General features: G+C 45.4%; 1 protein-coding gene across 3 annotated transcripts in view; it reads left to right on the top strand.

Moving 5' to 3' along the window:
- FRMD1 (FERM domain containing 1) overlaps nucleotides 1-22,439 on the top strand; it is a 33,733-nt gene extending 11,294 nt beyond the window's left edge. For all 3 annotated transcript variants that reach the window (XM_035322197.1, XM_035322199.1, XM_035322198.1), the window contains exons 3-13: nucleotides 7,212-7,291; nucleotides 9,340-9,416; nucleotides 11,023-11,209; nucleotides 13,388-13,543; nucleotides 15,855-15,920; nucleotides 16,128-16,196; nucleotides 16,386-16,560; nucleotides 18,477-18,812; nucleotides 18,950-19,078; nucleotides 19,815-19,894; nucleotides 21,880-22,439. In XM_035322197.1, the coding sequence (XP_035178088.1) occupies nucleotides 7,212-7,291; nucleotides 9,340-9,416; nucleotides 11,023-11,209; nucleotides 13,388-13,543; nucleotides 15,855-15,920; nucleotides 16,128-16,196; nucleotides 16,386-16,560; nucleotides 18,477-18,812; nucleotides 18,950-19,078; nucleotides 19,815-19,894; nucleotides 21,880-22,167 (1,643 nt within the window). In that variant the 3' untranslated portion in view covers nucleotides 22,168-22,439. The remainder of the gene's footprint in view (nucleotides 1-7,211; nucleotides 7,292-9,339; nucleotides 9,417-11,022; nucleotides 11,210-13,387; nucleotides 13,544-15,854; nucleotides 15,921-16,127; nucleotides 16,197-16,385; nucleotides 16,561-18,476; nucleotides 18,813-18,949; nucleotides 19,079-19,814; nucleotides 19,895-21,879) is intronic.
- Nucleotides 22,440-26,514: the final 4,075 nt, after the last annotated feature.

The raw sequence follows: 26,514 nt of genomic DNA on the forward strand, positions 1-26,514 counted from the left end.
AGATAGGAGTAAGCAGTTATGTCCATAAGGTTTGGAGAGTCTCCAAGAGACTCCATCTACGTAACTAAACCAGTAGGTGACAAATTTATCCGTGGATTTAAACCAGTACAATTTTTATTCCTCTTCCAGTGAGGAAGACCTGAATGCTTGTAGCCTTCTTTCACAAACTGGCTGTGTCCCTGTGAGTCCCCCTGCCTTCCAGGCAGCCCTGTGTAGCACTCAAGAGAATATTGCCTATAGCTTTAAACATAGACAATCTCTGTTGCTTCTCAAAAACAACCTTCCTTTCTGGAGGAGCTAATTCTTCACAATACTCATAGCAAAATGACAAGGGAAAGGGTTACAGGAGCCCTGTAGCTTGAACTGACCTCTCCCTTTTTGTTTTCCTGTCTATTCCTCACTCCTGTTTGCTATAGTTCAGTTTGTAAAGCTTCTTGATTGAAGGCTCTGTGAGCTCAGCCTGGCATCTCCGCCACCCCAACAGGTGCCAAGATTTTGGATGAGGAATAGGATTGTTTGTCTGTTTGTTCCTTTGTCTAAAAACCTGTTGTCTGGCTTTTTGGGGCCAGACAATAGGAGGAAGAGGAGTATCAGCAGCAAATTTCTCAGCCTGAATGGCCCCAGCCACCTGGAAGGTGCAGCCCACTCTTGAGAGAGGGAGCAAACATGGTCAGTTTGCTACTGCTCATCTCTGTTACCTGCCTTCAGTCCACAGAAGTCAAGTAACCTGCTGACTGGAGTCTTGTGGAAGAGTTTTTTTGTTTGTTTTTTAATAACTTATTTAAGTAGCTCCAGGCTTATTACTTAGAGCTGTAGCAAAGGAACTTCTGTTTTCCATTCCCCAACTTGATTTCCACCCCCCCACCCCCCATTCTGACCAACAGACTGGTGACAATCTCTGCTGCTGCCAGTGCAGCTCTAAAATGCCATTTTAAAGAAACTACTGCCCTGTTTTAATGAGGGCACGTTTCACACCTTCCTAGTGTCTTATTTATTTTTGGCAGCCTGCTGCTGCCGCATGCAGAACAAGGTATTCTAACCCACCTGCATCTGTTACCTTGCTGCTGATTTGTCAACAAAACCCTGACTGTCAGCAGTGGCAAGAGAATGGAAATTAAGGGATTTCTCCAGAACTGTAACCAATCACACGTTGTGGATTATCTGGATTAGGAGCCCATTTGACCTGTAGATGTTGTACGGGTACACTAATGCTCAGTTGGGCTTGTAGTATGCGTGTGAGGGGAGAGGTTGGCCTCCTTAATCATAAACAGAAGTTTAATCCCCACGTGTGGCAAAAACGAAAGTAGCACCATTAAGCACTGAGAAAACTGCAAAGTGTAAGTACTGTGAGATCTAAACACTAGGTCTTGGAGCGTGTCTTCCAGCATTCCTTGCTTAAAGGATAAGAAGGGGGGGCTCTTCTTCACTTCTGTTACAAATACTGAGGGCAAGCTTCAAGATTTAAAGCAACGGTAATAGTGAGGGACAGGGTTTTTCACTTTTGCTCTTGTGCTTTTTTAAAATTCTCAAGATGAAAAGCGATGCAGCGAACTGTAAAGGGGAGAAAAACACGTGCATTTGTAAGAAGAATTTTATTCCTCTGAAAATCATGTTCATGAGCATGTGTTACTGGGAAGCCACACCAGCATGAAGCTTGGGACATGTTGCCCTTCTAGTTTTGTCACAGATCATCAAGCAGTCCATACCTTGTGTTCTGCTGCTTTTTTTTTTTTTTTTTTTGTCCTTTGCTCAGTGAAAGACCCCACAGTCCATTCAGAGCTCATGCTGGCTCCATAGGCTTCAGCAGCTGGGTCTTGTATTGCAGCTCCTCCTGCAGGGTCAATCTTATCTCGCTGCCCTGCAGGAATTTTCCCTCTTGTTATCAGAAGGTGTTTGCAGCACCACAATTCAATCTTCCGAAACAAAACTGATTGTCAGCAGACAAAGAACAGCCAGGGTCTCCTTTGTTGTTATAACCTGAATCCCTGCAATCCTAAATCTTGGGCTTCTCTTAGGAGCAGACCTTGCTTGACCCAAGCAGATAGAAGTCTTTGACTGGGAAGAAGCAAGCACTCAGCTCCTGCACCCTGCCGCTGTGTCTATCACGGTGCTCGTACCAGTTTGTCAGGCTGGCTTCCTCACAAAACCAAATCCCTTTGCTTCAGCTCCCTTGCCTCAAGGATCATCCTTCAGTTATTACAGCTCTGGCTTTGCCAGGCCCAAGGAGGCATGCCTCCCAGTCCTTGCTGCTTGTGTGCTTAGCAAGGAGCTTGGTGGCTAACTCTATCAGGACTTCCTTGACTCCAGTTAACTCTTCTGCATCTGTGTACCCTCCCGTAATGAAGGTCATTGACAGAATCTCCTTCTGTGTTTTATTATGTGGGTATCTGGTATACCAAGCAGCGTCTCAAGAAGGCAAATGACAACAGAAGTTCTCCAAAGTACTCTCAGATGATTTCTGCACCCTAGTCCTTCCCAGCTATGCCTCCTTCTGCCACTCCTCCCTCAAATATCTGAGTTGTATTTCCTTTACGAATTGTTCCATTCTCTAACAGAAGGAGATACAGCTGATTATAAGGACTTCAATACCTCAAACAAGAGTTTGTAAATGTGTGCGGAAGCATGTCACCTAGGGGGAAATGTAGGTGTTCAGGTCTTCAGAAACTTATATAATGCTCCCTGGAACTGCTTCTATAGTTTTCTCCTAGGAAGGCATTCTTTTGCCTACAGCTGGTGGCAGTTACTTCTCCTTCATCCATCAATACCTCATCCAGCACAGTGCTCTCCTGTCTGAGGATTGCAAGTGGTTTGTTTGCTGGGAATGGTTCTGCAGCTCTTCTTGTGCACAAGACTCACCTGTGACGCTGCCAAAAGTCCGGAGAGCGTTGTCTGGACATGCTTTGTTGCTAGCTGTAAGGTGCCAACATAAAATTCCTGCAGAACTTGCCTTTCATCAGGAATGACTGGGCCGCTGTCTCAGTCTTCAGATCTCAGCAGTTCTTAACAGCTCCACTTTCCTGGGCTTCTTGATATTGCCTCCTTTTATTCTTCTGTCCATCTCAGGTAAGCGACCGCAGCTACCTCCCTTGCTTTGTTCCCAGCCTCTGTTGTGACTCTTCCCTTCCTCTGTTGGTGTCTATGCACTTGCCAGCTAAAGCTAAAAATGCAAGGTATCCTAAACCAAGTTCTACTAATCAACCAGGCATTGAAATGTGGACAAAGTTTCTTCCTGTTGGCGTGAAAGATGACAGAAACATTGAGAAGTTCTGCAGAGGTGGTAGGAGCAGATGCCATATGGGCATTGACGTTCCCAGAGCACCAGAACTTGAAAGCTTGCAGAGCTCTCCTCTCAGAAGGAGTACATGGCCCTCTTTTCTTCAATAAAATAAATAATAAAAAAATCCACATTCTGGTATTCAGGGAAGTTAACAAGTTACGTGAGATCTGTGGCGTGTGCCGTGAGGTCTTTTTGCTTCGTGTGTTTTGTGGTTTGCTTGTTTGTTTACCTCAGCTCTTTTATAACCATCTCTCCCACTACCAGCTCTCCCCATCATCCCTATATCTGTTCCCTTTCAAGGGAGCAATGGAGTTGCCATGAGGCTTCTTGCAGCATCTGGGGGAAATTAAGTGCTATAGCCAAGGACTGTTCCCCTCCCACCTTCCTTTAAGGCAGGAAATGCCTTCTGTGTGGAAGCTTGGCTTTGCACTAATTCAGATTTTATTTGAATCCTGATCTCCCAGACTGTCTAAATATTTATAATATTAAAATGCACTTGATTCAAGAAAGGGACTTAATCACAGACTCACAGGATGGTTGGAGGGGATGTCTGAAGATCATCTAGTCCAACCCCATGCCAAGCAGAGTCACCTAGAGCATGTTGCACAGAGTTCAACTTCAAACAATGTATGTGTGTTATTTTGAGAGCAACCCTCTCGACTTCAGTCTGCATACTACATACATAAAGGCTGGCACAGAACAATATGCTTGAGAAACTATACATTTTAGTATATTCATGGCACTTCCTGGAACTAAAATTGTGTTTCTCAACTTCATCATAACATATATGATGCAAAAGGGAAAAAAAAAAAAAAAAAAAAAGAACACCGTCATTCTCCAAATGCATCACTTAAGCGGTCCTGCTTTCCTTTAATCCAGATAGATTTTAAAACTTGTTTTCCTTAACATCACTAATTTAGCGATCTGCTCTGGCACACTTTAACCATCAGTTTAACTTCAGTACTCTTTGTTACCTGAAATGTCCTTGCTATGAATAAAGCAGAATCATGAGCAAATTAAGGGTGATCTAGGTCACAGCTGATTTTATTAAAATGATGAAGACAGTCACAGAAGGTCATGTCATGAGACCCTTATTCAAAATTTACCTGAGCAAAATTCCAGCTTCTATAGCCTTTGACCACAGCTTGCCTGAAGAAAACTTTACTGTAGGTTTAATAGCTTGTCCTGAAGTAAAGAACTGCCACTTCCTGGTGGTAGGGACACAGACAAAAAACAATATAAACTTATATATTAGTGGGACATTCCTGGCTGCCAAGTGGGCCTGAGCTCTCCCTCTTGGTAGGATGGCTGTATGACCTACCTCTGGAGTTTCTCTGTGCGCCTAGCCCAAAGTGGGCCCATGAGGACACCAGATAAGCTCACCACCAGAGACGTGAGTCATGGGCACGGTGCTGGTAGATGCTGGAGGATGTCTGCATGATTGTGTGCGTGCTTCTGAGCCAGTCTCTGTGGTGGTTGCCATTCAGCTGAGGCCAGTGAAGCAAGGATGCTTTGTACCTGCTGAGCATCTGGCCCTGGTTGGATCCATGGGTCAGGCAAGCTCTCCCCTAGAAGGGTGACCATCTGTGCACATCTATGTGGTCTCTTTTAGAGAAGCTGCTTCTCAAGCCAGAGCCAGTTTCAGCATCAAAGACCTCCGGGTTTCACCAGTGATCCAGTGTAAGGAAAAACCCCGCAACCTGCATAGTGCTGGGGAGGGAAATATCTCTTTGTTTTTGTAGAGGGAGGCTTACCCCGCAGGTTGGCATTCCAGCAATATTAACTTCATTAGAGCAGGAATGTGGTGCTGCATTCTTGCAGGGAGGGAGGAGCAGGAGGAGGCTGGGCTGGGCTGGGCTGGGGAGGAGTGGGACCACCAGTGAGAGCTGGTGTGTGCATGGGGTGTCCTCCTCCTTCAGCCTGGCCTATTCCTAGGGCTTGTGCATGCCTCTCGGTAACCCTGGTGGTGACCTGAAGTTCTCCAGCTTGGTGGCTGGGCTCTCTCAGGGTTGTGTCTCTAACCTAATTAATAAGATAGATGAGCAGGGGCTGTCGGGAACAGGTAACAAAAGTCTGCTGTGGTGGGACTGGCTAGGACTATTAGGACTCTTCAAGGCAGCATTACCTGATCTTAATAGACTTAGAAACATGGGTGGCTGGGGCAACATACACCTCCCAGAGGCCCCATATCGTGCATGCATAAGTGAGGAGGCAGGTACAAGGTGCAGTCTTTGTAATGCTCCGTCATCTTCCTCTCCATTTCAAAATATCAAAGAAACTTCTGTATCACCTACTGTGCTGCAGCACTAACTCTTACCACTAAAATTTTCGGTGTTTCTGTCCAGCAGTTCTAACAGCGCTGTTAAGTACAGCGTTGTATGCATACGTGACACGTCAAGCAAAGAAGTAAATAGAAATGTAATTATGTTAAAATTACAGCAGTAATAGGTACGATGCAGAGGGAAACATGACTCTTTTGGGATTGTCCTCTTTGTGTCCCGTGTTGCTAGTACTTAACACAAACCTTCCTATTAGTATGGCTGTTGACCAGTTCTGGCCAGCACCAGGCCTGGATTCATCTTCCTGAGGAGGGAGCTGAAGGAGATGGTGATAGGTTTTTTTTTTTTTTTTTTTTTTTTTTTTTTAATATTGCAAAAGAGAAGTATTTGGTGCTGATCTGTAAGGATCTTGAATGTTTTGGGAAGATGGCTGTGGTGTAGCTCAGATATATGTAGATCAGATATATATATCAATATATATATGTCATATAGATCGATGCCTGCTGCAATGCTTTCTGGTGCTGGTCCTCCATTGGCAATATAGGTGCAAGTACAGGCCCTCAGTTGGCTCTAAACTTCCATTGGGGAAAATTCACCTCTCTTTTTGTTTGACATCAGAAAACCAAAGCCTGGAAGTCAGGGCTGGCCTTCAGGAGCGGAAGGGTGTTTTATTAAATTTACTATTTTTCTTTCTTCCCCTTCTTTTTTCCTGCTACTTTCATGTTTGTAAGGAACAAGCTCTTCAGCTTGGCATTTCTGTCATTGTCAAAACACTTTTCTGGGCAAGACCGAAGAGTGGATTGACTAGTCAAGGTGAATGTGCTCAGCTGGCATTGCTGCTGAAACGCTCATCGGGTCTTTTTGTAAGAGACTTGAGAAGGCTGGGGAAAAAAATGGGATTTGATAATTGGTAAGTAGCTTTACAAAGTATTGGCTTTGAAATCAGCACAATGCTCTTCCGAGATGATGCACTGCTCAGGCTGTCTCTTGTTCTCCCTCCTTCTCACCCAGGTCTTGGTCCTGTGACATAGGCCAGGTTTTCCTTCCTTTCATTCATCTTTTTGCTCTGTGAAAGAAGTTGGGTGTGAGCAGGAGACACCAGAGTTTCTAAAATGAGCATTTGGGTTTGATCCTCCTTTTCTTCCTCCTTACCATTTCAGAGGATCCCATTCATATGCAAAGGATAAAGCCTGTCAAATACCTGGCCCTGTCCACTAGTTCACACTGCTCTGGACTGTCGTGCTGTGTGATGGTAAAGTGGAAGTCCGGGTAGGGCTTGCTTCTTTAATAATAATAATAAAAAAAATCTACTCCACTAAATTGACAGCATGATTAGCTTGGTAAGATGATGTTTAATTTCCATAAATGGCTCTTCGTTTCATAAAGCAAGGATTCTGCATTTTTGGCTAAGGTGTTTGGGAAATTTCAGCTCAGCATCCCTAGATTTAAGGCATAGCCAAGCTTCTTTCCATACTGTCTGGAGCAGCTCATGTACTGAGAATTCCAGTGCCCTCTCTTCTCCCTGTTCTGTCTGGTCCCTGGTCAGCTTTTGTGTTACTGGGCATTGGTTGGAAACAGTTAGTGTAGTCATCTAAGTACTTTGTGAGTAAGATCTTCTACTTTAACATAAAATGCTTTTCTCTCTTGTCTTTCAGATAATGAGTATGTTTTCATTGACCTGGAGCAAAAGCTTAGTAAATACTTCTCAAAGGAATGGAAGAAAGAGACCAACAAAGTAAGAGAGGTGTTTAATTTCGGAGACTATGGCTTTGGTGTTGGGCTACTCGCTAAAATGAAAGCTCTTAAACTAAGGTCCATAAAGCATTTCTTGAAGATGGTCTGCAGAGTGCTGTTCAGCAGCAAGATGCTGTGACTTGTGTACTGTTGATGCAACTAAAAGAGCTAAACCAAACCACTATACAACTTTACTTGAGCAATAGCAACGACATGATTGCTGCTTAGTTGCTGCAGGAGAGAAGGTCAGTTGGTCAGTCTTCCTTTTGAAGATAGGCTAGCCTAGGAAAAGTCTGGAGACCTCACTGTTAGATGTAAGCAGAAAAGCCTAAAATGACCTTGTGTGGCTTGAACCCTGCCCCAACTGAAGTGAGGGAGAGGGCTGGAGCTATGACTTTCAGAATATACATGAAAGGACAGTGGAAAGAGAGGAAGGAGTGGTTTGAGAAGAGCCTTAGTTCTTTGAGGCTAGCCAGCCTTGTTGAGGGAGGGAAAAACTGCACGAAGACAAGCCTGTGTAATTGTCTAGCAGTGGTCATTTAGAGACACGATAATGCCTGTTTGAGTTTATTATTACTGAAGGAGCTGTGGTCTAGAATAAAGTGTAATGTACAACTACATCCTGATATCTTTATTGATGCATTATAACTTTTTTCCACTTTCCTCAAGGGTTTTCTTTTGCAGAGTAGGCATGCTTGCTGTTTCTGCTGCGTACAGAAGTTTGCAGGTTCCTAGTGATATTTGAGGATCCCTTACCTAATAGTGCTTCTCCCAGATAAGTGAGGGTTACGGAGAGCTGTCTGTCCTGCCAGTGAGGGTTTTCCAAGGCAGGTGTTCCACATAGTTCTGGCCACCTCAGTATGGGGTGCACTTTGTGGCTGCTGTGAGGTTGGATTCTTGAAACACTTCTTAAGTCTGGATAAACGTTGAGTTTCATAAGACTCAAAAAAACTGCAAAAGGCTAAATGAGTTGCCATTGGCAGTACTGAAGTCTAAGACGAGTTAGACTATTGGACTGGATTAGGAGACAGAAATTAAATTCCTATGAAGAGGCTTCAGGTGGAAAGCCTCATCCTGTTGATTAAAATAGCGTGACTCTGGACAAGATCCAGGGGAAGAAAAAAGTAAATATTTGCTTGATGATCAAGAAGTTGCTGTCAGTGTCAGATGCACCATGCACAGGGAGATGGGTCTGGGCAGCAAAGCCTTGGGACTGTCTCTGTGAGCAGAGTTACCTGCACAAACATTAGAAGTGAGAGCCAAAAAAGAAAAGATGAGAGAATGAGCTAATAAGATCAGATGTTCCTTCTTCCCCCTCTCCTCCTGTTTAAGCAAGCCCGTAAGTCTGAAGGGAAGGCAGTAGTTAAAACAAGAACTCTTGCTGGCTTTCTTCTAACAGACATCTCAAATGGGAAGCAGACAGCAGTGTCTCCCTTTGCTCCCCGGCTGTAGGAAGCTGTGAATAGCTAAACATGAGCCCTGCCAGACAAAAGGCAAGGAGTTAATATCAGGCTGGTGCGCCCCGGCCTCAGGCAGCACAGGCGGGCTGAGCAGCTCCTGCAGGCTGTGTGATGTGGTGCGGAGCTGGGGTGCGTGGTTAACTCTGGGTGTGTGCTGGGAGGGCTGCAGCGGTACCAGCGTGGCATGTTGCCTGCTGCCTGCCTGGCACGCTGGGGAAGGCCTTGTTAAACTTGCTGCGTTCAGCACTGATGCGTCCAGGGTGCTGCCAGGTGCTGAGCTGGGTAACCTGAGCCAGGCTGGGCAGCCCCAGATCAGTCTGGGGCTCTTTTATACCTGGCTTAGCCACCCATCCAAACTCTTCAGCTCTCCCTGGGATGTTTTGCCTTTTAGCCTGTTTCAATATTTTATGATGCCTCATTAATGTGAGCCTTGGTGACAGTTAGATCCTCCCCAAAACTAATGAAGAGCTAAGATTAGCAAATGAAAAGCATTATGGGGGGCAAGCTTGAGAGAAGAGGATGTTACAAGGTGGCAAGAGGAATTTTGAAAGCTGAACATTATTTAACAAATCTTCTGTCTCTGCTCTAGGGAACAGAGAAATTCAGCCCTCCTTTTGTTGCATTCTTTAGAGTACAATACTACGTAGAAAATGGAAGGGTAATAAGGTAAGTTCACTTCTGTGGTAGTTTTTTGTGTTTCCTTATTAACACTTCCTTAAAAACTCAGCTTAACATTTTTGTTTTGTTTTTGTAAGAACTACCCAGATTTCCTCAACGAACAGTGCATGTTTTTCCCCTGTATCACATTCCTTATCCCAAGGTCCCTGGGAGGATGGTAACTGCTTTCCCATCTGTGTTTAGAGAGCAGGTTGAATTACAGCAGTATTGAAATATGGTTAACAGCCTTTGTTTGCATCTTTTGGTTGTGTGAAAAGCGTCAGATGAATATACAAAAAATAGGTATTTATACTCCAGAGCACATGCTAACAGTTCTGGTTCAGGTTTTTGTATCTGCACAGTGCTCTGTGCAGTCTGCTCCTGGAAATGGACTTTTGTAAAAGGACAAAAGAAATGACTTCATAAGTTAAAGAGTTTTGCATTTGAGTGTGATCCATTCACGTGGAATATGGGCTGCACTCAAAACACAGCCACGCTGGCTGCATGGTACAGAACAAAGGATGAGGTAGTTGAAAATGAACAACTGACAGAATTAATTTGCATCAGCACTGCTGGCGTGGCTGTGACCCCAGGGCAAGCCAAGAGCTGGGATAATTCAAGTAGATTAAAATCTTTACTTAATTTTTTGGCATTTGTTCTCATCTTGAACAAAGCTTTTTTTTTTTTTTTTTTTTCCTCCCCTCTTTTTCCTCCCCCCACCCTATCCTCTCTTTTTGAATGCAGGCAGTCTTCTGGAGTCTGTTTGGCTGTTCAGTGTTTTTTGTTTCATTTTGCTTTCAGGTACAAAGATGGCATAGCATTCTTCCACCCCCTATGCACATCACATGCAACTTTCTCTTGCACTAGTAATTTAATTGGACAGGTTTGTGGAGCTATGTAGAGGTAGTTACGGGGCCCCTTCAGACTACACATGCATGTTTTTATGAGCAGGCTGTAGTGTCCAGTGCTTTGTCTGTACGTACATGTCAGCAGCCTGCTTCCCTTGAGCTCTCGTTGAGGGTGTGTGTACATGTTATCAGTGATACAAATGTCTTATCAGACTGTGCCTGTTTAGCAGTTTGAGGAAGAACACTAAAACAAGCCCAGGGCTCCTGCATCTTTTGATCTACCTTGCAGGGAATTCACAGTTGAAAAGCACCTTTAAGCCTAAGGCAAGGTGAAATGAAAAAGCAGTGCCAGGTATAGAGGGGAAAGGAGGACAGGTGTGCAAGAGGCAGGACTGAGATTCAAGGGAGTTGATTCTCTTGACTGCTACAGGCTTTCCAGAAACACAGAAGTGCTTGATGTAGTCAGTCTCCAAAACAGGTGTGATATGCTTTTTCTTTCATCTGCCCTCAGCCCTAACTTCTTAGATCTCATGCTCCTCAAGATAGAGACTATTGTTTCCCATGTTTGTACAGTGCTTTGTGTGAGAAGACCTTGATCTTGGCTTGGGGTTTCCCACAGGCACGTCACTGTGGCATGGTGGCATGGGCAGACATCAGGGATGCCAGAGTTTAAGCCCTTCTCTCGCAAGGAACACGCATCTGAGAGGCCCTGTATTATCCTGACCTTTCTTCTCTTCCTCACACAAATCTGCCTTTGTGTCTTGCAGTGACAAGGTGGCAAGGCAGCTTTACTACTGCCATCTCAAAGAGCAAGTACTCATGTCTCGGTGCAACCACAAAGAAGAAATCTACTTCCTGCTGGCTGCCTACAGCTTGCAGGCAGACTTGGGCAACTACAGGGAGGAGGTCCATACTGGGAAATATTTTGAACCTCAGGCATATTTCCCACAATGGGTAAGTCTGAGGGGATCTTTCTGTCAACAAACTGCATGCAGCAGGAGCTATGTCAAGCTGGTACCTAACTGCAGCCACACAATTTCCCCAGCTCCTGCTGATCTGCAAAGATCTGAAAGATCTGCACAACCTAAGCTCTACAGAAAACCTCTGGGCCGCAGTGCCAAGTATATGGCTCTTTGGTCCTAGCTCTGCGATGCTTACCTCTGGGATGGAGAGACCCAGACCCCAAGGAGTAGTAACTGCTGTGCAGTGCCTCTGGTTTCTTCTTTGTCATTCATTTGAAGCTGAACTGTAATAAGAGAAGAAAGAAGGGCCTCAGAATGGTTTTACATGCTTTATATAAGCATGTGTACATTGACTTGTGCCCTCCAAGACCTACAAATGGCTTGGAACACCAAGAGTTGCTTTTATAGTTGAATGAAGGCAAATTAGCTGAGAAACAAGGGTTTAAAAAAAAAGTCTGTTAGAGCTGGTTACCTGCAGGGAGTTCTCTTGTGGTGAAATGGTCAAGAAAACAGTTTCAAGCACTTCAGCGTCCAAAACAATAGAAAAAGAAGCTAGCTATGTTATGGACACCTCCTTTGCTGATACCAGCTGGGGCAGGATGCTTCCCTGCACCTGGACGTAGCCTCCTCTGCAGCCTGATTGAGGTCTGTCACCTGCTTCAGGGATAACGTTCAGAGCAGTGGCAGGGGTAGCGTCAGAGGCAAGGCTGGTAGAGTCTGTAGGCACGAGTCCCAGCCTGCCGGCTGTGCAGTGCAGAAGCGCTTCTTTCTCTGCCAGCAGGTCTTCATCCCGTGCCCTTCCTTGCTATGGGGCACCTGGCACAAGGTAGCTAACAAAGGGCTGGAAAATTTGAGTCTGGTGCATGCAGTTTATGGGGCAGTTAAGTCTTATCGTAGACCATTGCTCATCTGGCAAACATTGCAAAGGCCAAGGCAAAGCCTGGCTCACCTGCGTTGAGCCACAGCCCCAAGCAAGTATGTGGGTGATTTATCACTACAAAGAGCAAAACCTGGCAGTCACAGGGACGCCTCTCTCCCTGCCCCTGGGCTGCGGTGGGGGAGATACTCCTCCTCCATGTCCTCCTGCAACACGTGCTGGAGATCGTTGTTGGAGATCATTTGGCCAAGAGCTGCCCCAAGCCTCCTGCTAGTGAAGAGAGGCGGTGTTGCCCTGGGGTGAGCAACCTGGCTTTGAACTGGAGCTGATGTTCTTCTGCTTCTTTCTGCTGATGTTGCACAGCTAATGGCATCGATGTTCTTCCCTGAGCCCAGCCTTCCTTGCGGGAGGGCAACTTATCTGGCACAGCATGCAAGGAGAGCAGAGGTGTTACCCAAGAGAGTAAACAAGGGGCTTATTAAAATGGAAGTGGGAAATGGGTGACGGGGTCTGGTTGTTTTGGGGCAGCACAGGCTGCTTCTGACAGGATGTTCACAGGTACCTGGTGGGGTCTAGTTTTAAGCACCCTGAATGGCAGAGGATTTTGTTAAGTGAATTCAGTCTGGCTGAGCTGCCCTGCAGTGTTGTATGGAGAGAACATGTGGCCAAGCACAGGAACTGGCTACTCACAGGGCAAGAGTAAAAGGTCCAGTGCAGGTTTCTCCACTGCTTAGCAAAACTGCATGCCTGCCAACCACTCCAGACAGACACAAAATACCTTGAGATAGTGTTACCCTCCCCTTTGACGATGGAAATGCTAAATAAGCCTAAAGTGTAGTTTCTGGTCTTTAAAATAAAAACAAAGCAAAACACACACAAAAAAAAGAAACCACACCAAACAACCCCACAACCATCTAGCGTTTCTGCAGCGTTGGGAGATGTTGCTGCTGATTGTGTTGGCATGCAGAGCTGTATTTGTTATCTGCCCATAAGCATTTCGGGATGCCAAGAGTTAGGGAAGCTAATTCCAGCACTTGAGAATGAAAAGAGCTGACACGAGCTCTGCAGTCTCTGTTGTGCTTTTGCCATCTATGATCTGTTGGGAGACATCGGTATCACCGGAGCTGCTTTAAATGCTTATCCTCCAGGGAGGTAGAGGTGAACCTGGACTAACTTCTCGGGAGAATGCATGAACCTCCTCCACCTCCAGTCTTGGCTTTGCTGTTGATCACAGCTGCCTCTCGTGGGCTTCACTGAAGAGTTGCTGACTTGTTTGTTTTCCTTGCGGTTTAGATAATTGCAAAGAGGGGGAGTGACTACATCTTGAAACATGCCCCAGAGATGCACCGAGAACAGCAAGGCCTGAGTGCAAAGGAAGCTGTGCTGAAGTTCATTAAGGAGTCCTGCTTGTTGGAAGATGTGCCTGTCCACTTCTACAGGCTGCAGAAGGTTAAACAAAGATCTTATTTTAAACATCTTTCTCCTCTTTAATTGGGTCACTGTTTCGTTTTTTATTTTCTGTCTAGTTGAAAAACAGTTGCCTCTGATTTGGAGAGGACAAACAAGCCTAAAATTTCCAGGCTGTGAGACCTGTCCCCATAAACAAATTTGCTTACAATTTACTGGTGTAGCTGGAACATTATTTTGTGCCTCAGCCAACAGACTAGCCAGAGGAATGGCAAAACTTAATTTTTGCTTTGTCCCTGCCTGTCAGCGTACTCGCACCAGGGAAATCACTGAGAAGCTGCATTTTGTTGCAGTCCATTGAAATGGTGACAGGAGGTCAGTCAGCTTTCACATAGACGCCATGTAATAACTGAAGGTGACACGGAGTCATCCCACCTTTCTTACCCCCCTTCAATGCTGTTGGAGTGCTGGGTATTTTTTTGGCTGTATTGTTTTTGGATTCCTTGATTGTTGTTTGTCCCTGAGTCTTTGCCTTTCCACTCAAGCCTGCTTTAACCAGATTTGCTTCACTTTGATGTGCTAAGAGTGTAGTCTAGAAATAGGACTGAAGAGAAGTTTTATATTCCACCTAGGCGAGTGAAACCTGTTCAGACAATTAGGAATTACATGAACTTCTTTTCCAAATGGAGATACTCTACCTCGTCAGATTCATAATTAACCATCTTGGCTGTTTCTGCTTGGTCAGAATTCAGTCTGGAAGGTTTCTGCCTCCTTGGACCAAACATGGCAGCTCTAGTTACTGCAGAAATATAGAGAAGAGTCTTGCATTTTCCAAAGGATGAATTCCAGTTTGGTTTCCAATCTAGGGTTAGTTTCAGTCCTTCACAAACTAGCTGCTCCCCCTACCTCTGATTTGTCCTCCGTTTTGATTCTAATACTGTTAATGATGCAGTCATAAGCAGGTTGGTTACAAATGCCGTAAGAAATCCAGCTGGCAAGACATGGTATAATTTATATCTGAAGGCACCGGGGCTGTGAAATTGGTTGCCCTTAATATCCAAATTTGTGTCTGACTTGAACTTGTATTTTCTGCATTAACTCCTTCGTGTTGTTTGATCCGCAACGTGTTCTTCTTCCTCCTGTGTGACACAAGGGATCCTGGGGTGAGGCATCCTCCTCCCAGGTGACTCCTGGGCCACAAAGCTCCTGATCGAGTGCACGGGGGTGCTGGGTGAAGGTGTTGGTGCACTGGCTGCCATGAGATGTCAATAGCATTTCTGTCTTGTGCTCCCTCCTTGTGGCTGCTGCTAGGGTTGGGGACTGTGAAAGAAAACAGGCAGTGCTGAGCACCGTATCCCTCCTCCAGACCAGCACTGATTTATTAAAGCTCTTTGCCTTTAGGAGACAGAAAGCATTTCTTAGTGACTTTCAGCAGGAGTTCTGCTGGGTGTGGGTGTTTACAGAGGGACAGAGAGCGAGGGAAATGTGACAGCATCAGGCTTGTATCTTGACAAGCCAGGTGAGAAAGTCATGGTGTGAAGTTTGAGCTCCATAGTTCCAGAAATTTTTACCCAACAATTTTCTTCCTCCTGCTCTTCCTGGTAAGAAAAGTTTTTGTCCTGCTCTGACTCTGCCATGCCAGTAGAGAGATTGAGTGAACTAGTTTGGGGATTTGGGGTTTTTGGTCTTTAAGCAAAGCAATCTCCTAATTAGAGAGAGATTATGTGGTATGAAGGTACAGCACGAGGAAAAACAAGGCAATTTTCCAGTTCAGCCTTTAGCACTTCAAACTGTCTGTTCCCAACACTGAGATGAAAAGGTTAGGAGGAAAGTCCTGTAACTCTGGCCATTGATTAGTTCCCTCCTGGCAAACGTAAACCTGAGGTCCAGCACGTCCCAGGGTGAGAACAGCTGTGCTGTAGTAAGAAGGGACAGACATCGCTTCTGTTTTGGGCTCTCTGTCACCTGGAGAGCGAGCGATGTGAATGTTTGTGCAAACAGCAGAGATGGCATTGGTAGTAAGAGAGTCTGTTACAAATTGCCTCTGAGAACAGTAATGGTCCATGCCCTCACATCACTTAAGCTGCAGGATTCCCTCTCGGGGGCTGTTTGGGGTATGTGCTGCTGGTGAAAAGCTGGAGACTTCCAGCACCGAAGGATTTGTAGGTATTTCTGATCTCAGAATTTTTCAGGGATCAACAAGACAAGATGCTTGTTAGAAACAATAAAAAGCAAAAGAGCTGATGGCATCTGTCTGATGAGCAGTCCTGCTACCTCTCTTGCAGTAGGTGCCAGAACAAGAGCGTGGTCTTTGTAGATTAACCTTTGACTCCAGGCTCTTCTGTCCTTTTAGGATAAGAAGGAGGATCGCCCAACAGTTATCCTGGGCCTGACCCTTAGAGGAATGCACATCTATCAGGTAACAGACTGCCACAAAAGCCTTCTGGTGTAGCATTAACTCTGCCTAGCTCCCCTGTCCTCCCCCCACCAGCACTCCTCTGCCTCCCCTGTGAGCAGCAGGCTCCGCATATCTTGCATTCTTGGTTGTTTGCAAATTCTTTGCACATCGCTGACTCCACCCTGTACCTGCCAGTTCCTGTGTCACCCCGAGTTTGATGTGTTGCAGGAGGTGAACCACGTTCGTCAGCTCCTCTACGACTTTCCCTGGTCGCACATCGGGAAGCTGGCGTTTCTGGTGAGTATGACAGAACGGATGCCATCTGGCAGCGAGCTGTCCACCTGGGACCTGGCAAAGCTGTCGGCCTGCCCAAATTGCCACGTCAAGTCCTGTAACTCATACGCACAAGACTGCGGCTACCTCAGTTAGCCACATGGCCAAAGACATGTTCTTTCTCACTCACTGGCATCTCTCCTCTTTATGCAGGGGAAAAAATTTGAGATCCAGCCAGATGGTTTGCCCTCTGCACGGAAACTAGTTTACTACACAGGTTGCCCCTTCAGGTCACGGCACTTGCTGCAGCTCCTCAGCAACAGCCACCGGCTCTTTCTGAATATCCAGCCAGTGTTGAAGCAAATCCAAAAACTGGAGGAGGCTGAAGGTATGTGGCAGAAGCGCAGGTGGCTTTGGTAAGGGGAAGGGTACATACAGTATGTTAGGCTCTGCTGTTGCTTCACAGTGACTGCTCTCTAACTATAATTAATGGTGTTTCTGCTTTATTGGGTAGATAGTGAGAAAATAGAGGTGTTAGACTTGTTTCAAGTTCATTACTGGAAAGCGTTTGTGGTTTCCACCTTGCCTAGACTGTGATGACAAAATATCATATATCAAATATTAGTACTGGGAGAGCCTCTCCCTTTAAGTAAGAAGAGGTCCTTGCTCTCTGTGCTCTCAAGTTGTGCACGTTTGACACACACGTCTGAAAAGAAGTTGTATTGAATAGAAAGCTTCCCATTGGGATAGTATTTTCTTGTTTTCAAGCAGCAGTCAAAGTTATGAGCTTGTGTCTTAAATCTTTAGTGCCTCCTTACTGTACGGTGTGTGCTATTTAGTCTGTAGCATCCAACAGTTAAGGGTTTGTTTCAGGCACCTGCAGCTCCTATCTGAGAGCAGACCAAAACTCCTAGAATTTGTTTTTTCTGATGGGGGGTCCACTCCATGTCCATCTTGTCAACTCTAAGGAGTTTACATCCATCTCTGAAGTGGTGGACCATGGTCACGTGGAATCAGTGTACAAGGCGAGGTGGCTGTTGGTTTCATCCACCTTGGCTATTTCCGTCTTTTCCTTCAGTGGGGTTATAGAAGTGGCCTTGAGCTGTGTGGGAACAACTAGTGCCGTGTTCCAGCAAGCTTTACAAAGCCTCACTATTCAAGTGCATGTGGGCAAAAGGCTCAGATTGCTTTCACAAAGCTTTTGCATTCTTGGAAGTCCCTTTTTGGTGACCCTTTGTAGTTCACTGTGTGGTCAGATAGAAATATGGCAGTGCTTGTGATAATTGCAACTAAACAGGTTCACTATTAAAAATGTTGCCAAAAAAATGCAGAGTCAAATTGAGATCTACTGCTTCTCTTGCTTGGCACATATCCTGCCACCTGATTAGCTGCTATTTGTTTTTCCTATTTGGTAGTGGCCTTCCTAGAGGCTAGCTCATGTGAGCACTCACTTCTCCTGGCTTTGTTCTTCAAAGAACAGATTTCCGTCTTCTGAGAAAGCCTTGTTGTCTGCCATGCCTCAGCCTTCCTTGGACTTGTGCTAGAGCTGCTGCCCTGTCTTTGTCGGCATTTTGAAATCCTGTTCCTTGCCAGACACTGTCAGGAAAGCTCTGCTAACGTTTTATTGCCTGCGATTCAGCGCTTAAATAAACATCTTACAACTTTGTGGTAATACTTGGGGACGTGATTCAGGTGCCCAGACACAATTGTTTGAAATGCCCTGGTGCATCCCCCCGCCTTCTAGCTTCCACTTTGGGGGTGGGACAGATGTCTTCTAGATTGTTTTGTATTTCTTAGTGTCTTGTGGATTTCTTGTCCACCATCAGCATGCTGCTTTTTGGGTAACAGGAAAGCCATGGGAGAAATCCTTAATAAATACCAGCCATGGAGATCCCAGCCATTCTTAGCTGTCTCCACACATTGGTGCCTCTTGAGAAACAATCGATGTATTCGATTTTAGAGACTGAACACTTAGGTTAGGTAAGGAATTCCTGCTTTTTTGCATTTCCTTCCTTCTGGAACACAGTATTTTCTGTACCATAACTGCCCTTAGCCGCCTGTCCTAGTTCAGCAGATCCTGGTTTTACTGTAAGTATGACTGTAGCTCTGATACAACAAGCTGGGCATCCTAATGTCTGAAGAATAAGCAGAACACAAAGCTTTCTTTTCATTTATTTGTTCAGTAGCTGCAGCCATTGTTTCTTCACCATCGGATTGTGCCAGCCCCAGAACTTACCAACCAGTTTTGTTACCTTTCCTTCCGTCTTGCTTAGTTTCCCCTGCTTTCTCTCCATTCTTCCTCAGAGAAGAAGCGCTACCGGGAGTCCTATATCAGCGACACGCTGGACATGGACTTGGACCCGTGCGACAAGAACTCGCGCGGCAGCGGGAGCAGCGTGGGCAGCCGGAGGGATAACCGCCTCTCGCGCCAGTCCACGGGGAGCCACGGCAGCTCTCACACCTCGGGCATTGAGGCTGACTCGAGGCACCGAGTGTCAGTGGAAATGTCGGTGGATGAGCCCTTTAGCATCGACCGAGTGCACAGGAAGGAGAAATCCTGCAGCTCAACCATCAGCTACGGTAGCTCTGGCATTGACAGTGGCAGCAAAGGGAGGGCTGAAGATGACTCTCAGGATGATGGTAAGGAATTTGGAGATGCAGAGCAACTTCTAAGCCTGCTTCTACTTTCTGCAGGAGAACAGAGAGTAAGAAAATGTGAAGCAACTTGGAGCAGAAGTGTAATGGTAATCCTTCTCCTGCCGCTCTTTTCCTCCTAGATCTTGAGCTGGCAGTAGATGAGCCAGAGGAGGTGCCTGTAGATGAGCCTTTAGAGAGAGACCAGTTAGAGGAGGCCACTGTGGAAGAATCTGTTGAATCTCTTCCTCTAGATGCTGCTAGCTGCCAAGGTGAGATGGCTTTCTGCTACTGTTGAGTGCTTTTCTTCAGGCTGTAACATCAGGAAGATGTTTGGGCAATCAGATGTAATCTGAGAGATCTAAGAAAGTTGTGTCTTCTTCCAAACAAAGTGCTAGTGCTACTTACTGTCCTACTGCAGCAGTATTTGAAGTCAGCTCCTCTAGAGGTTAAAGGCCAGTGCCTTACATTGTACAGTATTACTTTTCCCTTTGCTCCTCAAGGTCTCCCCTTTCCCAGTTTAGCAAGTTACTCTGTTTATACTCAGTTAACGACAAAAAGATAACTGAGGCAAACCTTTTGTAGTGAAGGATTTAATTTAAAATCTTGTATACCACAAGACAGCCAAGGGGTTCAACCACAGATTAATGGGCAAGTTGCAGGAACTAATAGTTTAAGTTTTGTGGCTTACGTTACAGGGAATGCTCGACAACGGGTTCATGCAGGAGCTGTCTGGCTGTAAGACATGCAGGCTTCGTAGCAAATCAAGATTGGCAAATATGGGACAAGTTGGTGAAAAGCTGTTTTCTTGTGAGCTTTTAAATGTTGCTTCTTAGGGAGAAACAGGAGTATTTGTGGGCAAAACTCTCAGAACATTAAGGGAGCTTAGTGATGTATGCTCGTATTTGTAGGATAGCACTGGCTGAATGTAGCCTGTGAGAACAACTTCCCTTTTCTGCCAATAAAAACTCAAACCTGTAACGCTTCTTATTTCCTCCTCCTTTGCAGCTGTAAATCAGGAGTCGCTGTCTGTGGTGCAAGTCACACTAATAAAAATGAGAGGTCAAAGTGTGGAGTCCCTTCATCAGGTAAGGAGTGGTGCTTGGCAGGAAGGTCTGTGTGGGCGTTGAACCAAAGTCTAGTGTAATGGAGACAGCTGTAAATCAGGTGAACTTGATAGGTCTGTATTTGACTGATTGAAATGGTGTAACTGAAAACAGCTGTTGGCCAATGACTGCTGTTGGGAATAGGATGAGAGCAACATTTGGGTCCAGAAAAGTACAGAGAGGTTTGGAGCGACCAATGTGGAAATCTTGCAAGCCAGCCATCATCTGCCTTAGGCTTCCAGACAGGAAATGGAGAATAAACTACTTGCAAATTTTCAGCACAATGTAGAGCCAAGACCATTCATGCAGTTTGGATGTGGGTTGCAAACTTGAACATCTTCCTGCTCCTGAAGCCAGAAGGAGCTCACATCAGAGCAAAACCAGATGCTCAAGCTCTAATTGCTATCATTTGTGTGATTATACTATGTGTATGCTGAAGTCTTTGTTGTCAACATTTTATTTTCATCCAACCCTTGAGAAAAGACAACTATATATGGTAAAATATGTCATATCATAACTTGGACTTTGGAAAAAGCTTATTAAGTTGTCTTTTTAAGGCCAAACAATATATTTTTTTGAGCTTGTACCCACAGGGGTGGAAATGTTTAGTTTCTTTATGTAAAAAAAAAAAAAAAAAGCCTCTGCCTCTAGTTTTCTTTCTTGATCCACATTAGCCTTATCTGCTAAAAGAATTTTAAAAATCTATTCATCCTTTTGCCCTATACTCCTAGATTTTTTCTGAACAAGGACTTCAATCACTTTAAGACTTTTTTCACTTCTCATGCTTCTTACTGGACCCAGTCAAAAGTGATAAGGAATTTTCACTTATCAGCAAAGTACTCTGTTAAGTGCTGTGGGAGATGGAAAAAATAATCAAGGTTTTATTTCAAAAGCTGAACACTGTGCAGTACAAATCATAATGTGCTTATTTCTGTACTTGAGTTGAATGACCTAAGACAGTAAGGCAAAGAGTAGGTATCTTGTTTAAAGTACTGGTTTTATGTTAATGCTTTCACCAACACACACAAGTATGCCGTTAATTTATTGGGAGGCATCTGTTTTATAAGTGTTTCTGATCAGCACAGGACTGCTTAACCAATTAAGAGACATCTTTTCCGCCGATGGCACTTCTACACAACAAATACTGTGTTCCTTAGACCATATAGTATGCGTGTTTCTGAGAGCACAGCTGAGCCAACACAGATTTCCTCGGGGTAGTTTTCTAATTCCCATCCAGTGTAGGTGAGAGAGCTAGTACTGGGAGGCACTTTTCTGTGTTGGTAACAGAAGTTTCTTGGTTTAATATTAAAATCAGAGTGTAGAAGCTGATTATCAAGACAGAGCAAGAAAAAACATGTGGGGAAGTTGGAAATGTCTCGGATGGTCAGTAATGCCTCCATAGAAGCCATATCACAACAGCTTGTGTAGCATGACACCTTTCTCTGGGAATTACTGCTGCATTGTTGCTCCTGTTTTGTCCTCATTTCTGAGCAATGTTATGAAGACGAAAGTGTATGTTGCACTTAGTGAATTTTGGACACTAACCCATTAGTTTGTATGGTTGCTCTCAACTTTCCTTTCAACTCCCGAGGCTTTACGTAGCTTCATCTTGGTGTGTTCGAGCAGTTGGGGTGATTCTTTAATGCACGTATTAGCAGAACCGTGCAGTCAGCGTGTCAGGTTGTTCAGATGTTGTTAATACCTGTCCCGTGTTTTGTCCATTGTGCTGGACAGAGGACATGGTGCGTAGAGATTAGGATCTGGGGCAATGAGGCAGGGTGGCTGCACACACTTGCAATTTCTTAATATTTAGCTTCTTCTTTAAACCAATATCCTTCAGAAGGCTGGTGGGGCTGTTGGAAGGAGTGGAAGAACAATTTGGGAAATTTGAAGCATGCGTAGCCAGCATTCTTAGGCAGTGTCTGAGCTCATCACTGTTATTCATGTGCATCTTACTGAACTGGCAGGTCAAATCGCCCAAAGGCAGGAGCTGCACGGACCAGCACAGCCAGAGTTTGGATGACATCCGCCTGTACAAGCACCGGCACCCGCCACTGAGTGCCACGCTATCTTCAGACACGTCCCACAGCTACACATTCGGCTGCAGCCTGGAGGATAAGCTGTCTATCTACGGCTGCGTTTATTCCACAGCAGACTGCAAAACCAAGTCTGCCCTTTACGGGAAGCGATCCATGAACTGCCTCTCCTTGGATCTGCTGGGAGAGGACCAGCTGCCAGAGGAGTTCGTGGTGTAATGAGATTGGAGCTCTTCCATACCAGCACACCATGGAAATATATACCTCATTAACACGTGTGATGTCACTGGGTCTCGTAGGAGATTGAGCAGCTTTGTTACTCAACTCCATAATCAGTAAGTGGCATCGCTTTTGCCGACCTGACTACAGGGCAAATCAGCTGGAGTGTAGCACTTAATGTTGGCACTGGGAGGGTCTGTTGGGCAGAAAATGGAAGTGGGCTGCACCATTAGTAGTGACCAAAAAAAAAAAACAACCCAAAACTGGACCAAAATTGATACTGAGCTAGTGAAACAAACGTTGTGTCTGAATTGATTTATCAGAAAGATATTTACAAGGTCCATGGCTGTTTAGCTTCCTGCTTTTCTCTTGTGGTCCATTTATGTTAATGCTAACATACAAATAGTTTGGTTGTCTTGAGCTTGTGCTGCTGCAACACTGCCAGCAGCTGTCAGGCCAGGATATACTCTGAGCATATTTGGAGGTCTGTGTATGGAAAAGTCTAGCCTTCTCTGATTCTAATGCACAGAAGTTGCCTGTCTGCTTTACTGGGAGCAAAACTTGCTCTGCCACCAGTTTTTCTTGTTTTGTTTTTTTTTTGTTGTTATTTTGTTTTGATGTAAGCATCCAGCCAAATACAACGTAGGTTCTGTTTTTTTGTTTTGTTTTGTTTTTTGTTTTGTTTTGTTTTTTAATGCAACAAATGGAACTGTCTGTCAGCTGTCTCTACTACTGCCATGGTATAGATTGGTAAATCCCTATATCCTTGGGAGAGAGATGGGGGAAGGGATGAAACAAATAGCCACTTCTGAGCGTACAGAGGACAAATTAAGAGCAGCAAATGACTAGCTCTTGAAGACAGGAGTGTGACCGGAGAATATGTCCGGGCATGATCACCCCTTAAGTTGCATCATACTTTTATATTGTTCTTTATTTTTCATAGAACTGTTCCTTAGAATTTTGTACTCTGCACTGGGGGCAAATGTGGACTCAAGAAAGTTGCTTTGGATAGACAAAGCTCCTAGTGGCTTCATCCTGCATAGGTCACGCAGGTGTGTGTGAGCGATGCTGTAGGGCCTGTGATGTTGGAGGCACGGGGGAGAACCAGGGGTACTTGTTCGGTGATTTCAAGTCCTGTGGAGCTGGCCATGCTGGCTCTCGCCAGGAAAATAGCTGTAATTATGCTGTTTGATTAAGGCATTTGTCTGGTGTGGAAAACACCCTGCTGCCCTGTTACATCCAAATAAATGTATACTTGTTTGATTTCCTTCCCTGTATTCCCCCGCTGTTAGCACCCCCTCCCCAACAATTCCCAACATTTGGGAAGCTTGTACTTAGATCCATGCATAACCTGCTTTGGACAGCAGCTGGACACTGCTTTTAATGGCAAAATTTAGAAGCCGAATGATGCTGTTGTGCTGACTGGGGATGTGTGTTGTACCGTGTGGATCAATCACAAGATGACGATGGTTGCTTTGGGAAAGGAAGGAAGTCAGACCACGACAAGGAGGGCTCAAGCTGCCGCTTTGACAAGCGTAGCAGTTGTCTGGTGAATTGCATTCCTGTACACTGTCAAAATAGCAAATCTTTTAAGTCTGTAACCTCACTGTTCCTATGCAAGTGAATGTGTAGCGAGACATCATGCCACCAGATGCACCTGTATTTGCTGAAGTGACATCAGTGGCTGTACATCCTCGTAGATGAATCTAGCATAAACTGTTAGCCGTACGTTTGAATGAATGATGGACACACCTCACTGTAACCACAACTTAATTGACTGTGCCCTCTTTGATCATGCTGTTCTTTCTTCTCTTAATGAACAATTACGTGTGTTCACCGTAGCCTTTTTTGCATCCTTCCAAGCAAAGCCAAAATACCTTTAGAGTACCTGAAGCATATTTGCAGTATCTAAAAAAAGCTCTCCTAAATGGTGAAAGGACATCTGGCTGCTTGTGAACAGTCCAGTCAAGCCTTCCCAGATACCTGGGACCTATTTGACCATAAGCTGTGGGAGATTGTACACCTCCAAGAACCAGGAGAAAGGTGGCAGAGCTGCAGGGAGCAGCTTTGCTCTTGTACGTGCTGCAGAGCTGGAGGGACGGCTCTAAAATTCAGCAGGTATCATCATTTGGAAAGGTGTCACAACAGTCATGTGTTCCACGTGCTCACATCCATGCACATTTGTCTCAAAGACAATCACAGTCATACCTGCCTCAACCTGACCAGTTTACTGAAGTGTTTATTAACCAGTAAGCAGCTTGGTATTTTCTTTTCACAGCTACCAAACATTAACTAGAACTGGTGAAATGCTGCAGTCCTGGTGTTGCTGGTTCACAAAATACACCAGTGCCTGGAAGCAGTGTGATCGGCTCTTGCACGAGTCTCCGTTGCCTTGTATGTACGTGGGGGCTCCCTGTATTTATTCATGGCTGGTGGGGAAGGCAAACTCTCCAAGTCTCTCTTCATTCGGCGGTCTATGCAGTTCCCCCCAGTCCTGTAAGTTACAAATGCATATGAAGGGGAGACTGGACACTTTTTTATGCGTATAGACTGAGAACGAATCAACAAATACCTTACAAGCACTGTGAATATCTATTATGCAAGTTTTTGTATTCATATGAAAAAAATGTTCCTGCTAGTAGTAGATTTTTTTTGTCTTTGGATTTAGTATGTCTTCTAGTATTTTGGTTTGATTAGATTGGTAGAGGGTAACATGTAAGCATTTATCAGCTGATGTTAGAAACTAGCTGCCAATATTTGTATATATTTGTAATATACTCGTGGTATAATCACTCTATTTTAATGGTAAAAAATTCTCCTTTCTATGAAAGGAATTTCTTGTTTAAAAAAAAAGTATATGTACACCTGAAATAAAGTATTGACAAAAAAAAAGGTAATTGTAGATATATTTTTTTCTTTCCAAGAGGTGGATGTTAGTGATGTCTTCCATTTGAGATAGATAGGTTGTGGAAATGAATGTGCTGCTGGACGGTAACCCATGTGTGAGCTCAGCTTCCAATGGAAAACCATAAACACTGCAGTCACTGGAACAGCTCCTTTTTTTCCCTGCCAGCCTCGGCAGCAGGCAGCAAGTTGCCAGAGGGGCCTCTGTCATACCTTGAGGACCCAGTCCAGCCGGTTGGAGTCCGCTGGAGCACTGATGGGGGCTGAATCTAAGTAATGAGACACGGGACACGTTAAGTTGCTCGCAGTGGTTGGTCGAGAACACAGCGTGTGGACAACTCCCAAGGGTGTAGAGAGCTCCTGTCAGCATCCCCCTGGGGCTGCATCCGGGGACGAGCACACCAGCACATGTGATGCAAAGCGCTGCCGAAGAGCTCTGCTGTAAGCCACCTAACCTGCTGGCCTAGTTAGTGTCTGGCGTGGATAAAGGAAAGTTTTGCTTTTCTTGGGACATAAAATCTCCGAAGCAGTGCCCCGGTATAGCTATTCATATGTCTTCTCAAAGGAGCTTGCTGGCTGGAGTTTACGAGCAAATTCTTTTTCTCCTTTTCCCTGGCTATGCTATAGACTGCTAAAGCTAGTGTTTTATTTTTAGTTTTGTTTAAAAAAGGTATTTTTAAAAATGTGCTTCAATAGTATGGTGCTGCCCCTAGTCTTGCAACTTTTCCCCTTTGTACTTACCCCTGTGAAGGACCTGCTGTGTATCTACTTTATATGTTCTCGAGGACAAGAGGCTCACAATTTTGGCTAAGGGGGTTGGTAACAGAGTTTTCTATGAAGGTAAACTTAAATAATAGTCAAATATTTGTCATTTTTCTGCTGCTTTGCTTGACAAGTAATGGAGCGGTAGCACCTTTTTGCCTGCTAGTGTGGCTGCTGCTGCCTGGAATATATAGGAGAGCCGGTCTGTGAAGACAGGACTTCTCGTGGCACCAGCGCATCCCCTGTGCAGGTTCAGTGAAGCGATACAGCGCGGGGTGGTGACGCTTTGGTGCAGCACCCGATGGGTGTTGAGGCACGCCGAGCGCAGGAGGTCCTCAGGGTAAAGCCTGGGGTTGCTTAAGCAAAGCGTGTTGTGGTAAAGCTGACTGAGGGGGAGTTTGGGGCTGAGTGAGAGCAGTGAGCTCCGGGCTAAAGGTGTTCCGAGACTCAGAGCACTTCGGAGCAAGAAGCGATGCCCCCGGTGCACCCGGCCGAGACAGGCGGCCATGACGGAGCCAGGGCCATGGCCGGGCCCGGGCCGCCCCCTCCCGGCCGAGGCGGCGCCGTGAGGCGGCAGCGCCGGGCCGGGGCGCGGGGCGGCGCCCGAGGAGCGCGGCGGGGGCAGCCCGGGGCCAGGGCCGATCCCAGCGCCTGAGGGGGGGCTGGCGGCGCCGCTCCGTG

Source organism: Oxyura jamaicensis, chromosome 3 (genome assembly GCF_011077185.1).
Source record: "Oxyura jamaicensis isolate SHBP4307 breed ruddy duck chromosome 3, BPBGC_Ojam_1.0, whole genome shotgun sequence".
Classification (NCBI taxonomy): Eukaryota; Metazoa; Chordata; class Aves; order Anseriformes; family Anatidae; genus Oxyura; species Oxyura jamaicensis.